General features: G+C 41.6%; 1 protein-coding gene and 1 long non-coding RNA gene across 4 annotated transcripts in view; one reads left to right on the top strand and one right to left on the bottom strand.

Annotated features, from left to right (window-relative positions):
• Positions 1-1,544: 1,544 nt before the first annotated feature.
• LOC123728126 (uncharacterized) lies at positions 1,545-3,418 on the bottom strand. The gene is made up of 2 exons (XR_006759959.2): positions 1,949-3,418; positions 1,545-1,836 (listed from the first exon to the last, which is right to left on the bottom strand). It is a non-coding gene; the product is annotated as an uncharacterized LOC123728126 (long non-coding RNA).
• A 4,339-nt stretch (positions 3,419-7,757) lies between these two features.
• Positions 7,758-14,209, top strand: part of LOC106561324 (serine/threonine-protein kinase WNK1) — a 66,372-nt gene continuing 59,920 nt past the window's right edge. For 2 of the 3 annotated variants that reach the window (XM_082957275.1, XM_082957273.1), the window contains exons 1-2: positions 7,995-8,235; positions 10,924-12,197. In XM_082957275.1, coding sequence (XP_082813401.1) covers positions 11,397-12,197 — 801 coding nt within the window. In that variant the 5' untranslated portion in view covers positions 7,995-8,235; positions 10,924-11,396. Of the gene's footprint in view, positions 7,885-7,994; positions 8,236-10,923; positions 12,198-14,209 lie in introns of those variants that run through there. The other variant, XM_082957274.1, reaches the window with a different exon arrangement.

Genomic DNA, 14,209 nt, shown 5'->3' with positions numbered 1-14,209 from the left:
CAAAAGAACGTGAGCTGGCGTGGCAGAAAATTGCTGACCAAGTCAATGCGTCAGTATTCATTAAAAAAAAAAAAGGTATCTTCAGAGTTACACTTATTCAACATTTATATAATGTGTGTATTTTAATATTTATGCAGGTGCAACCCAACAGGCACGAAACGTACTTGGCAGCAACTGAAGATTAAATCTAAAAATATACTTCAAACAGATAAGGTATAATTTCATTACAAGCAATTGTGATGTTGTTTAGCCTACCCTACCTAATTATACAGCATTCAGTGGTTACATTCAATATGTCATATATTTAAGTAGTTAGCAAAAACATATATACTTTTCAGTCTCCAAATTTGTGCTTACTGGACATGTTCAAATTTGACCTCCATTATAGCCAATAGAAAAAGGTTGAGGGCTGAAAAACAGGTGAGGGTCCACCTCCACCACGACTCACAGAGGCTGAAGAGAGAGCCCTCAAAACAGTGGGCGACTTATTGCTGAAGGCATCTCTGGAGGAAGCTCATCTGACCCAACCACACACAAGGGCCTAAATAAGAGGTTAGTTATTCAAATTAATTACATATGTACATTCATCCTTTTGCCAGTGTTACCTCAGTGATGCCCACCATCCATCTTAGACACAACTTAGCACACTGATTTTCTTGTAGCGGTACAATTCTTTATTGACTGCTGTTACTTTTTCAGATTCTTAGTTGTCCTTCAGACATCATCGATTTTAAGATGACTCAAAGTTCTATATTTGAAAAATTGTGATGCGGCCTGCACACTGTTGTAAAATTCAAATTAGGTGGGTCATTTTTCTGGGTAAAGTTATAATTGAGCTGTCTAATCTTCATCTTCTACCAGTTACTGATGGTGTAATCTGTCTGGTGGAGCCTTCTGCCATAACAGACCTCCATGCAGTTGTATGTACTCTTAATACTCCATAGAGTTTTCATAATGGATTGGAGTAGAACACCAAAATTGTTAATTTTCATTACATGAGGATGATGAAGACACCTTGTTAGCTGCCACAGAGAGGGAAGATACAGAGAGGCCTATTGAGGTTTACACTTTAAAAATAACATCTAACAGTTGATGATAGTGTTGCACCATTGTACCATAAAACTTGCACCTTCCTTTTCTCTAACAGAGCAATGCTGGAAATTACAATGAGGAAGAGGGCCATCCACCTCCACAGCACAACTTACCTCAGTAAGATGTTGTTCAGCATTGGCCCATGACTTACAATGAAAGTAAATAGACCTGGCACTGTGAAATTCAATGTCATTTTTTGTGTTCCTATAGCTCCCTTTGAAACAGCTGTATAAGGTGTACTTAGAGAAACAAAATAAAAAATGTAATTTCGAAATTGACAACAAGGCTGCAGATGCAAAAGATAAAAATAGAAATACAACTGATGGAACATCAGTTAAAGGTGGGTGATGTGCCCACAGGTGGATGATTTTACTTGTTTGAACAACATAAAACAATACTAACTACTGTACTGCATTTGTACTTGCAGGAAATAAAGAAGACTTCATAAAAAGAAAGGCATAATGTATTTATTTGACACTGGGGAGGTGATGGGTCAATCAGAAATGATGGTAGCATATTGTGTCTGACTGCTCTTCCATCTCAGGATCGTTCACTGGTTGAGTAGGACATTGTTCTCCTCTAATTGTGGCAATGTTGTGCAGAATCACACATGCCACAATAATGTCCATTTCCATTTCTGGGTTGACCCTGAGCCTACGAAGGCACTGGAACCGGGCCTTGAGCATCCCAATGGTCATCTATACCCTGTCCCTCTGTCACCGAGCAGGTAACCATCAAACTCTCCTATGATAAAACGAGGATACAGTGAAAATGTTCATTTGTAATAGGAGGAAACAATATATATAATATATATAACAATAATATATATAACAATATATATATATATAAAACTCACCACGGACAAATCTAGCGCACTCATTAAAAATGTGCGAGTCAGCCACAGACCCAGGCCACTTTGCTTCCACGTTGCTGATGATGTGGGCTGCATAACATGATCTTAGCTGCAGTAGCTGTATTGTGAAGTGTCTTTCATTTGGAATGCTAAAGGCTACTATTTAGGCCTACCTGCACATTAATGCTGTGGAAAGACTTCCTATTCACAATTCACATAATCTCCTTCATTTACTGAAGGAGGTGTGATAGGAATAAGAGTGCCATCTATGAAGCCAATCACACCTGAAATCCCTAAAATATATCAAATTAATTGATTTGTTTTTCAAGTTTCAAAGCTTCATAATAAATAAATGATTGCTTAGACTGATACCTGCAATTCTTTGGAATTCTTGTTTGAGTCTTGTGGGTCTGTGACTTGGAACACCACAAAAGTGTACAGTAAACGTTTCAATGCAAGAGTCACATTTCTGACAATCCGACTGACGGTTGCCTTAGAAATATGCTAAGCGCCACGGATGTCTAAAACAAAGAAGAGGAGAATCTCCGGGTTAGTTGAAAAGAAACTGCCAGCGAGCAGGTTAGCTTCACATAGTATGTTGCCATAGTAACTGACTCAGAGTTAAGCTCAACTGGCTTTGTCAAACCGAAAACTCCGTTTCCTTCAACTCTTGAGTTTTCACTAAACCGGCTTTCTGAAACAGGACCCAGGTTGAACATGGTGCGATTGAAGACTCCTAAAGTGATAGTGGAGATTTTACAGCTAACTAGCTACGTTACATGCTGATATTGACTTTGGTATTTTTGTGTATAGTTACGGTTGCTTGCTTGCTAATAGCCCATAGAGAGGCATTGCATTGTGGATTTTGTAGTCGACTTGAGTTGTGACCCGGTATCATATAAACACACACAATACATGAAATAATGCATAGAATTGCAGGAAATTAGCTGTAAACAGAAGAAAAACTCTGCCACGTGCAAAATCGGTAGAATTGCGTGAAATTAGCTTTAACACTGCAAAAGTTATCTCAGCCAACAAGAGGTGCGTCAACAGTTTGGGTTCGCACGTGTTGCGGGAACTTTGTGACCGGACCTTCTCAAATAGTACTTGAGTGCACCTGGTCTATACTTTGTGAGTATACCTGACACATCAGGTATTCTGCCACTGTGTACTCTCTGTTTAGGGCAAAATAGCATTCCAATTTGCTCTGTTTTTTGGTTAATTCTTTTTAATGTGTCAAGTAATTATCTTTTAGTTATCTCATGATTTGGTTGGGTCTAATTGTGTTGCTGTCCTAGGACCAGCTTGCTTAGCAAACTTCTCCAGGTTCTTCTCTGTGTAGGTGATGGCTTTGGTATGGAAGGCTTGGGAATCACTTCCTTTTAGGTGGTTGTAGAATTACAGTTTTTGATGATTAGCGGGCATCGGCCTGATTTTGCTCTACATGCATTATTTGGTATTTTACATTGTATACGGAGGATGTTTTTGCAGAATTATGCGTGCAGTCTCAATTTGGTGTTTGTCCCATTTTTGTGAATTCTTGGTTGGTGAGCAGACACCAGAGCACATAACCATAAAGGGCAATTGGGTTCTATGACTGATTCAAGTATTTTTAGCCAGATCCTAATTGGATGTTGACTTTTATGTTCCATTTGATGGCGTAGAAAGCCCATCTTGCCTTGTCTCTCAGATCGTTCACAGCTTTGTGGAAGTTACCTGTGATGCTGATGTTTAGGCGCGAGGTATGTATTGTTTTTATGTGCTCTAGGGCAATGGTGTCTAGATGGAATTTGTATTTGTGGTCCTGGCAACTGGACCTTTTTTAGAACACCATTATTTTTGCCTTACTGAGATGAACTGTCAGGGCCCAGGTCTGACAGAATCTGTGCAGAAAATCTAGGTGCTGCAGTAGGCCCTCCTTGGTTGGGGTCCGAAGCACCAGATCATCAGCAAACAGTAGACATTTGACTTCAGATTCTAGTAGGGTGAGGCCGGGTGCTGCAGACTTCTAGTGCCCTTAACAATTCGTTGGTACTGTATATATGTTGAAGAGCTGGGGCTCAAGCTGCAACCCTGTCTCACCCCACGGCCCTGTGGAAAGAAATGTGTGTATTTTGCCAATTTTAACTGCGCACTTGTTTGTGTACATTCATTTTATAATGTTGTATCTTTTTCCCCCAACACTGCTTTCCATCAATTTGTATAGCAGGCCCTCATGCCAAATTGAGTCAAAAGCTTTTTTTAAATCAACAAAGCATGAGCAGACTTTGCCTTTGTTTTGGTTTGTTTGTTTGTCAATTAGGGTGTGCAGAGTGAATACGTGGTCTGTCATATGGTAATTTAGTAAAATGTCCATATGACATTTGCTCAGTACATTGTTTTAACTGAGGAAATATACGAGTCTGCTGTTAATGATAATGCAGGGGATTATCCCAAGGTTGCTGTTGACGTATATCCCACGGTAGTTATTGGGGTCAAATTTGTCCCCACTTTTGTGGATTGGAGTTGATCAGTCCTTGGTTCCAAATATTGGAGAAGATGCCAGAGCTGAGGATGATGTTAAAGAGTTTAAGTATACCCAATTGGAATTTGTGGTCTGTATATTTTATAATTTAATTTACCATCAACCCCACAAACCTTTTTGGGTTGAAGGTTTGTGTTTTGTCCTGTAGTTCATTCAATGTAGTTGGAAAATCCAGTGGGTTTTGGAAGTCTTTAATAGCTGATTCTAAAATTTCTAATTGATCATGTATGCTTTTGCTGTTTTGTTCTTTATTATAGAGCCAACACGATTGGAGAAGTGGCTTATCCATACATCTCCATTTTGGATAGATAAATGTTCATGTTGTTTGTTTAGTGTGTTCCAATTTTCCCAGAAGTGGTTAGCTTCTATGGCATCTTCAATTACATTGAGCTGATTTCTGACGTGCTGTTCCTTCTTTTTCCGTAGTGTATTTCTGTATTGTTTTAGTGATTCACCACAGTGAGGCTCAGGTTTTCTGGGTCTCTATGTTTTTGGTTGGATAGGTTTCTCAATATCTTTCTTAGGTTTTTGCATTCTTCATCAAACCATTGTTTTTCATTTTCTTATGTTGTCTGCTTGAAATTTTTTGATTTTATAAGGAAGCTAAAAGGTCAAATATACTGTTTAGGATTTCAACTGCCAAGTTTACACCTTCACTATTACAGTGAAATGTTTTGTCAAGGAAGTTGTCTAAAAGGGATTGAATTTGTTGTTGCCTAATTGTTTTTTGGTAGGTTTCTACACTACTTTCCTACCATCTATACCATTTCTTAGTATAATGCAGTTCCTTTGGATTTGATGCCTCATGACTGAGTATTGCTCTATTCAAGTTGACTGTGATTTTTATGTGATCTGATAGTGGTGTCAGTGGGCTGACTGTCAATGCTCTGAGAGACTCTGGGTTGAGGTTAGTGATAAGTAGTCTACAGTACTACTTCCAAGAGATGAGCTATAGGTGTACCTACCATAGGAGTCCCCTCGAAGCCTACCATTGACTATGTACATACCCAGCGTGCGACAGAGCTGTAGGAGTTGAGGCCTGTTTTTGTTGGTTGTTTTGTCATAGGGGCATATTTGGGAGGGAATGCTATCACCTCCAGGTAGGTGTTTGTCCCCCTGTGTGCTGAGTGTCAGGTTCTTGTCCAGGTCTGGCGTTTAGGTCACCACAGACTAGTACATGTCCCTGGGCCTGGAAATGATTGAACTCCCCCTCTAAGATGGAGAAGCTGTCATCGTTAAAGTATGGGGATTCTATTAGCGGGATATAGGTGGCACACATGAGGAATTGTTTCTCTGTTAATTTTTAAAGAAGGAAGATGATGAGTAGGCGGCCGGTACGTTCACAATAAACTTTAGTGAACTATTAACATAATATATTTACAAAAGAATAAATATGGGAGGAGTCAGTCTTGTACATCAGGATGCACAACTGCAACTACTTATTTATTTTTCATATTATTTCTCATGTTGCCTTTTTACACTGACGTGATAATGTAGAATTTTGTGTTTTGTATATAGTTATTTACCTGTCGTGACATTTACCTGTCCCCACCTCTATTTCTAGACACGTCAGCTTCCGTCAACAGTGCTGCCTAAGGAAGACTCTAGTAGTCAAAATGTGTTGCAGTTGGGCTTTCTGATGTACTAGGCCGACTGCTCCCATATATGTATTCTTCTGTAAATATACAGTGCCTTCAGAAAGTATTCACACCCCTCAATTTTTTCCATGTTGTTGTGTTACAGCCTGAATTTAAAATTGATTAAATTTAGATTTTTGGTCACTGGCCTACAAACAATACCCCATAATGTCAAAGTGGAATTATGTTCCCAGCGACGCTGCAGCGACGCTCCCCATCCAACCTGACAGAGCTTGAGGATCTGCAGAGAAGAATGGGAGAAACTCCCCAAATACAAGTGTGCCAAGCTTGTAGCGTCATACCCAAGAAGACTCGAGGCTGTGAATTAGCAAACATTTAGAAAAACCTGTATTTATTTAATCAATTTTAGAATAAGGCTGTAACTTTACGAAATGTGGAAAAAGTTAAAGGGTCGGAATACTTCCCGAATGCACTGTATCCGTTAGGTCCCTCAGTCGAGCAGTGAATTTTACAGATTCAACCACAAACACCAGGGAGGTTTTCCAATGCCTCGCAAAGAAGGGCATCGATTGGTAAAAAAACAGACATTGAATATTCCTTTGAGCACGGTAAAGTTATTAATTATACTTTGGATGGTGTATGAATACGCCTATTCACTACAAAAGATATAGGCGTCCTTCCTAACCCAGTTTCCGGAGAGGAAGGAAACCGCTCAGGGATTTCACCATGAGGCCAATGGTGACTTTAAAATAGTTGCAGAGTTTTGAATGGCTGTGATATGAGAACATTGAGGATGATAAACAACATTGTAGTTACTCCACAATACTGACCTAATTGACAAAGGGAAAAGAATGAAACCTGTACAGAATAAAAAAATATCCATAACATGCATCCAGTGGGGCTTGGGCAGGTGTATTATTGGGGTGGGGGCAGAAGGGGCATAAGTCTGATCTGGGAGGGCCTATATAGGGTGTGGCCAAGGTTTGTTTGGGGGCGTCTCGGCTGGGGATGGGGGTTCGCTTGGTGCAAGTTCTTCGGGAGGGTGTCTCGCAGGTCTGTGTGGGGTGTCTTGCTCCAGTGTGAGGTGCTGGGGCTGCGGTTGAGGGTGACGTCCTTCAGGGTCCTGGCAAAAGTTGGGATTGCTGCCTTGTAGAGGTGGAACTGGTCGTAAAGGCTGTTCAAGTCCAGGGTGTAGTGGTGGGCCAGGTAGACATTAGGTTTTGAGGCACAGTCCTGGGAAATGCTTGCATTCACCAGTTGTATGGTGGCAGGGTGAACATATTTTTGTGGTAGCAGGATGGAGATGACCACCTGTGTTTTTAAAAAATTGTTTTTAAAAAATGTAACCTTAATTTAACTGTGTTAGGGGAAGTGGAAGAAGCTTTTTCAATCTCATTCACACACTCACACATACAATCTGTATTCTTTGTCAAATCTGCAGAGGGCAGTGTTTACCTCTGGCCCAGCTTTCTAACCTATATTATGATAACAGTGAGGCTTCAAGCCCCCTATCCCTTGAACTAAAGTCGATTTAACTATCCCTGTACAATTGCATGGTATGTTTTGTCATTACTCTTCTTCTGCATGATCTCAAACGGGTCATGATGCTATAGTTAATGGGAAATTATGCTTTCTAAAACTCGGCCTACATTTCATTTTTGAGTGCTCTTGTTTACATTTTCATAATCGGTTTACAGGTTGTGTCTCTCCGAAGCTGCAGCACTTTTGCACAGCACCATACAGATAGGATCCGTTATAGAATACGATTCTATTTCTATGGACAACACCAAAGCTGTTCTATTTGTGACAACACTGAGGTGAGTGTTCTTGTGAGGTCGCCATATTCAGTTACGCTAGCGGTGGTGTCTATTGACCACCCACAACGTAGCAGTAGCTATCTTGCGGCTAGTAGCCGGATGAATTTGGGGGAGTGCCTGGTTTGAAGCTAGCAAACGGCCGTCGTTAGTGGGAAGGAGGCGGTTCTAGTCCTCCGCTAGCACGAGAGAAGACCCGCCTCATCTGTAGAATGAACGCTGCCAGTCTGGGAACGTTCCGACAGTAATTATTATACCTCAGTGATTCCAACAGGCTCCTTGGCTTTGGTAAACGTGTTAGAGGTATCTCACCGTTTGAAGACTACTTATGGATGGAAACTTGACCACACGACGGTAAATGACACTACAAATCAACGTATTTATATTAGTTGTAGCCTACTATGGCGGGGAGTGAATCGCAGTTATGGCAACGCGGAACTTTCATTCGATGTTCTATGCGGAGATAACGTTAACAAAGAACCCTCGCTCCAGCTAGCCAAAGCTAACATTTATCAGACAGATTTAAAACGGTCAAGGGGAAAATTCAATGTTCGTTTTTGTATTGATTTGTTTTATCGTTTCGATTTCTCGATTATGTATTTTGACAAACGTTATTCAATTGCTCTTTTACTAGTTAAGCTGGGGTAGCTAGCCAGCTAGAGCGGTCTGCTAACTAGCCGGCTAGCCGCCATCAAGCAGGAGAGTGTAGCTATCACTAACGTTAGCTAGATAGCTACCAAGCTGCTGGCTTGCCGCCATCATCAGGCATAAGAGTGTAGCTATCACTAACGTTAGCTAGATCGCTAGCTAAATGCGCAATCCAACATGGAACGATGATGCCTGTGAGCAAGTTAACCCCAACGTTTGTCCAGACAAAAAAGGATTATTCAGTTTTAAATATATTAACTACGTTAATGTGTGAAATGTTGTTTACTGTTTTCAATGTCAACTAGTTTACATTGATAGATGACATAACTAGGTAACGGTATATACCAGCAATGGCTAGTTAACGTCAGCTTCGTGTTCTATAATATTGTTTGTCGTAGCTAACGCCGTTGTGGTAAACTAAAAGCCTTGTTATCTACAGTCAGCAGCCAGTCAAGTGTCGGCTATGGCTGTGCTCAAATGTAACACGTGATTTTCTCTGCGAAACTCCGAAATTAATCCAAGCAGAGACGGTGAATATGACCAGTCTCCTCTCTAGCCCAGTTAGCTACCATTCGTTTTCCTTTAGACCGCTCTGCAAGCGTTATATTGTCAACATACGTTAGTTACTCCCCACGCGTGCAGTTTATTTGTGTAACTATTGTAATTTACTGCTGTCGCCCGGTAGATACTTCCGAAAAAGGTCAAAAATATAAATAAAATCTGCGCCAAATCTCCACATTCATTAAGATTTCTGTAAAAACGTCACCTATATTAACTACTTAATCTGTTTACATGAAATATTATTGCATTTCGTGTAGCATGTGTGAAACAACCGGTTGATAAGACATTAATACTGTTGTAGGTGATAAAATCAATGATCTTTCGGGATACTGTACTGCTGCGGTAATTAGTCACTAATTATTCAGATTATTCGTGATTTTATTGGAAGTACTGAGGAGGTGGAAGCACGTGCACGCTTGGTAAAAAACAATACATATTTTTTCCTGACAATACAATATTTGTGTTGCTTATGTTTTAAGACCTTTTTTGGAAGTACACACCGGGCGTGAAAACAGTAAATGACTGTAGTTGCTCATCGAAACTCCATATTTGGTGACAAAGTAACGTATTTTGACTCAACACTTTCACAGCTGTTTAATAGGAAAATTAATGGTAGCTAACTGGGCTAGAGAGGAGACTCATCATATTAATAATCTCCTCTTTGCCCAGATACTGATTCAGACTACACCTAGCTAGCAGATTGTAATGGGCTAATGTGTTTTTCCATTAGCTGTTACAGGGTAGGTGCTTTTTGGCCTAACGCAACAAATTTTCAACCAACCTTAACTTGGCGTTGGGAAGACAGCCAAAGTCTAGTTGCAGAGGGTTTGTTTAGCAATAAAGCACGAGGCGGTGTGGTATATGGCCAATATGTTGCTCCAATATGTTGGCCATATACCACAAACCCCGAGGTGCATTACTGATATTATAAACTGTTTACCGAAGTAATTAGAGCAGTAAAAATACATGTTTTGTCATACCTGTGGTACCATGGCTGTCAGCCAATCAGCATTCAGGGCTCGAGCCACCCAGTTTATAATTGAATTAAAAAAATGCTCTGTTATTAAATAAAATAAATTAAGTTATCCGTCTTTTCTTTTTGAAATCTTCTCTCATTTATTGAGACCAGTGAGTGTCATAATGATATGCAGCACTTTGGGATGGACACCCATCTGTCCCAATCAATGAGAGATTTAAAATAGACAAGAAGGCGACATGCACGTTGTTGGATTACTTAACGGTGAGAAAATGGATTCGGTTTATTAACAGAGCATTTTCTAAATTCAAAAGAACCCCCTGCAACTAGACATGGACGTTTAGAAGACAGTCTGTCTTTCAAATTGGGGAAGTATAGACAAGTTATGGTCAGTTGTAGGCACTGTTTGCCGTAGCACACAGAATTTATTAGCCAGTTGGAATAAATAGGCAATATTTTTAATAGCTTGACTGCACCACAAGCTAGTGAAGCTATTGTAGTATTATGTGTATGTTCTGTGTATTATGATATTTAGTTACCTAGTAGGACACTTGTTTTGCTGTGTCTTGTAAAGCGTGAGATAACTGTCTGCACTTGACCAACATGACAGGGACACATCTTGTTTATATATAAATACTGAACATTCACTCTGTAGTTTGTACTGCTTCTTAAAAATGATTTTAATCAGACACTCCTCTCCCACCGCTTTGCAGTCAGTGATGGAATTTTACCTGTTAAGTCAGGAATTCCAGATTTGTTGACCACCCCCTCACTCACAGTTAAACCAGTTAGCCCCTTTCCCCCTAAATTTCATTGCTATACTGATCTCGTCTGTCCCTGTTTCTTTCCCCCTGCAGTGACACTGGATCTCTGCTGGGAGTGTGTGCTCTGTCGTTGCCTGCACAGTGAGGCTTGGTGCCTGGAGCTGAGTCTAGCGCTTTCCCCCTCCCTTCTGGTGGCTCCTTATGCTGGATTGCAGCTGTACCCTGTGTTTTGCAGGATGGATGGTGTGGATCTAAAGGGTCTCGTGTGTTGGCAGCACTCCCTGTTCTGTGACAGTGTTCTCTTCTTTTCTATTTACAAAAGAACACCCCCAATCCTCCACCCAGACTCTGAGCCCTGTATACCTACGAACTGTATTTAAGCAGCAGTCACACAGGTAGGAATAGGAGAGGGAGATTTGCAAAACAAGCTCCTGTTTTAATTGGTCAGTCTGATACATTTTTTGACCACATAGATTTCCATTTCTTACCAAAGCCTTTATGGAGGAAGTTTGAGTTTTCTTTTCTCTGTTGAATCATATCCGCTCACTATCGTTGGGGGTGGTGGGATGTCGGAAAAGCCCAACAACAAGATGGTTAAGTTCCTGACTCCCCTTCCCAAGAGTGGTAATGGTAACGGAAACAACGGGTCTGGCTCGGACTCGCTTGTTGGTGAACGGATGGCAGCGGAGGTGAGGCGGCGCCACCACACCATGGAGCGCGACCGTTGCGCCGCAGAACATCGAACATTCTTCCGTCGCAGCGTCATCAGCGACTCCAACGCCACAGCCCTTGACCTCCCCTTACCCAGTAAAATCCCTGTCCTTGCACCCCTTGTACCCCGCGTGCGAGATGTCGCGCCCCGGCACTCTGGTGCACTCCCCACCCCAAGACCTGCACCCCGTGTGACTGTGAGGGAGGAGTTGGCTGAGTGCGAAGGTGGAGTGAAGGTGGATGTGGTGTCTGTAGAGCAGAAGGCTGCTATACTGCAGGATATCTGTGATGGGGAAGCAGTGGTGGCTCAGCAAGCAAACAGTCTAGCTGCCCAACCTCTGAGCCAAACGACAGAACCTGAACATGAGAGTGAGGTGAAGGAGAGAGGAGAGGGTGAAGAAGGAGAGGGTGAAGAAGGAGAGGGGAAGGAAGCAGATAAGGAAGAGAAGGAGAAAGCCCGGGTAGAGGCTGAACTGAGAGAGGCTGAGAAGAAGGTGCAAGATGACATTGAGGAAGCCGAGACGAAAGCGGTGGGAACATCGCCGGATGGGCGTTTCCTGAAGTTTGACATTGAGATTGGACGTGGTTCCTTCAAGACGGTCTACAAGGGCCTGGACACAGAGACCACAGTGGAGGTGGCATGGTGCGAGCTGCAGGTAAGACTGGGCTACATCTCAATACTATCTATGTAGCTTAACAAACTTGCATCCTCATTTCCCTCCATGAATACTAATATGAAAGAGCAACACTCATAAGCCCAGTGATTACAAAATTGGCTCTTTACAGGTTACCGGTTGATCCCTAATCAGACCCATACAAAACCTGTTGAGTCACTCATAACCTACAAAATCTGTGAGAAGAATATACTAGTCTCATCTCAACCTGGTCTCAGAGCATTTTGTATTATTCTGTACGTAAATCGTTAGTATGATACTGTATGTTGAGTTTCGTATGGTATGTATTAATTTGTGGATGTTCCTCATCCATTTCATGTGATGTTACAAATTGCAATTTGTTCCGAATATGAAAAAAAGTACAGCGTGTTACGAATTCCAATTTGTGGCTATTGGCAAGGTGGCTACTGCTGATGTTAGCTAGCTGGCTAATGTTAGCTTGGAGTTAAGGGTAGGGTTAACTAAAATGGTTAGGGGAAGGGTTGGCAAACATGCTAAGTAGTTGCATGGTAGCTAAACAGTAGTAACTAGTTGCTCCCGAGTGGCGCAGCGGTATAAGGCACTGCATCTTAGTGCAAGAGGCATCACAACAGTCCCTGGTTCGAATCCAGGCTGTATCACATCTGTCCGTGATTGGGAGTCCCATAGGGTGGCGCACGATTGGCTCAGCGTCGTCTGGGTTTGGCCGGGGTAGGCCGTCATTGTAAAATAAGAATTTGTTCTTAACTGACTTGCCTAGTTAAATAAAGGTTAAATTAAGTTGCAAGGTTGTCCTTGATGAGATTCGAACACGTGGCCTTTGGGTTGCTAAACGTTCGCGTTATATGCCCACCCATCCATGCCGACCAACCTACTTATGTTTTTGCCATACCAACATTTGACCCGATTTACATTTACTATGTCATGTCTAGTCTGAGACCAGGCTGCTCATATTGTCAGGCTAGGCCCAAAAGTCTGCCTTTTCTTCAGCGGTGACTATGGGCGTTTATGCTGTCTTTGAGTCACATTCAGGGCATTTGGACATTGTAACTGTCACCGGGAGTCAATCAGTCAGTTATCCCTTCAGTTGTGGTGTTGCAAATCCAGTGAACACAGGACCATTTGAAGCCAATGGTTCAAAGTAGGGATGCACAATATATCGGTGAACATATTGGATTTGGCCGATATTAGCTAAAAATGCCAAGATCGGTATCGACCCTATCTCTAGTTTAACGCCGATGTGCAAAACCGATGTCAAAGCTGACGTGCATACCTATATAATGATGTAATGACGCCATGTACAATTTGGCGCTACGCGTGCAACACAGCATTCCTAACCAAGCCTTCAAGGTCTGCTGTGTGGATCGAGCAGTCATTTGAAAGAGTCTGAAAATTTTTGGCAAGTGAGGCTCGACCTGTCCGGGTTATGTGTTGTGAAGCTAGCCACAAGAAGGATTAGGCACAGTAGTAGAATTTGAGGTTTGCCTTCAGAATAAAAGTACCTCTTTGAAAGTGATGCAGAAGGTTACAATTGGTGGAATCATGCCATATTAGACTAGATAACGTTAACCTTTTAGGGACAGACGTTCCGCTAGCGGAACGCCTCACCAATATCCAATGGTAGAGCGTGGCGCGAAATACAAATACCTCAAAAATGCTATAATTTAAATTTCTCAAACATATGACTATTTTACACCATTTTAAAGACAACTCTCGTTAACCTGTTGGGGCTAGGGGGCAGTATTTTCACGGCTGGATAAAAAAACGTACCCGATTTTAATCTGGTTACTAATCCTACCCAGTAACTAGAATATGAATATACTTATTATATATGGATAGAAAACACCCTAAAGTTTCTAAAACTGTTTGAATGGTGTCTGTGAGTATAACAGAACTCATTTGGCAGGCAAAACCCTGAGACATTTTCTGACAGGAAGTGGATACCTGATGTGTTGAATTACCTTTAAGCCTATGCCATTGAAACACACAGGGGCTGATTAATGTTTTGGCACATC

This window comes from Salmo salar, chromosome 10, assembly GCF_965601325.2.
Source record: "Salmo salar chromosome 10, fSalSal1, whole genome shotgun sequence".
Classification (NCBI taxonomy): Eukaryota; Metazoa; Chordata; class Actinopteri; order Salmoniformes; family Salmonidae; genus Salmo; species Salmo salar.
This window is presented reverse-complemented; position numbering and strand designations above follow the sequence as displayed.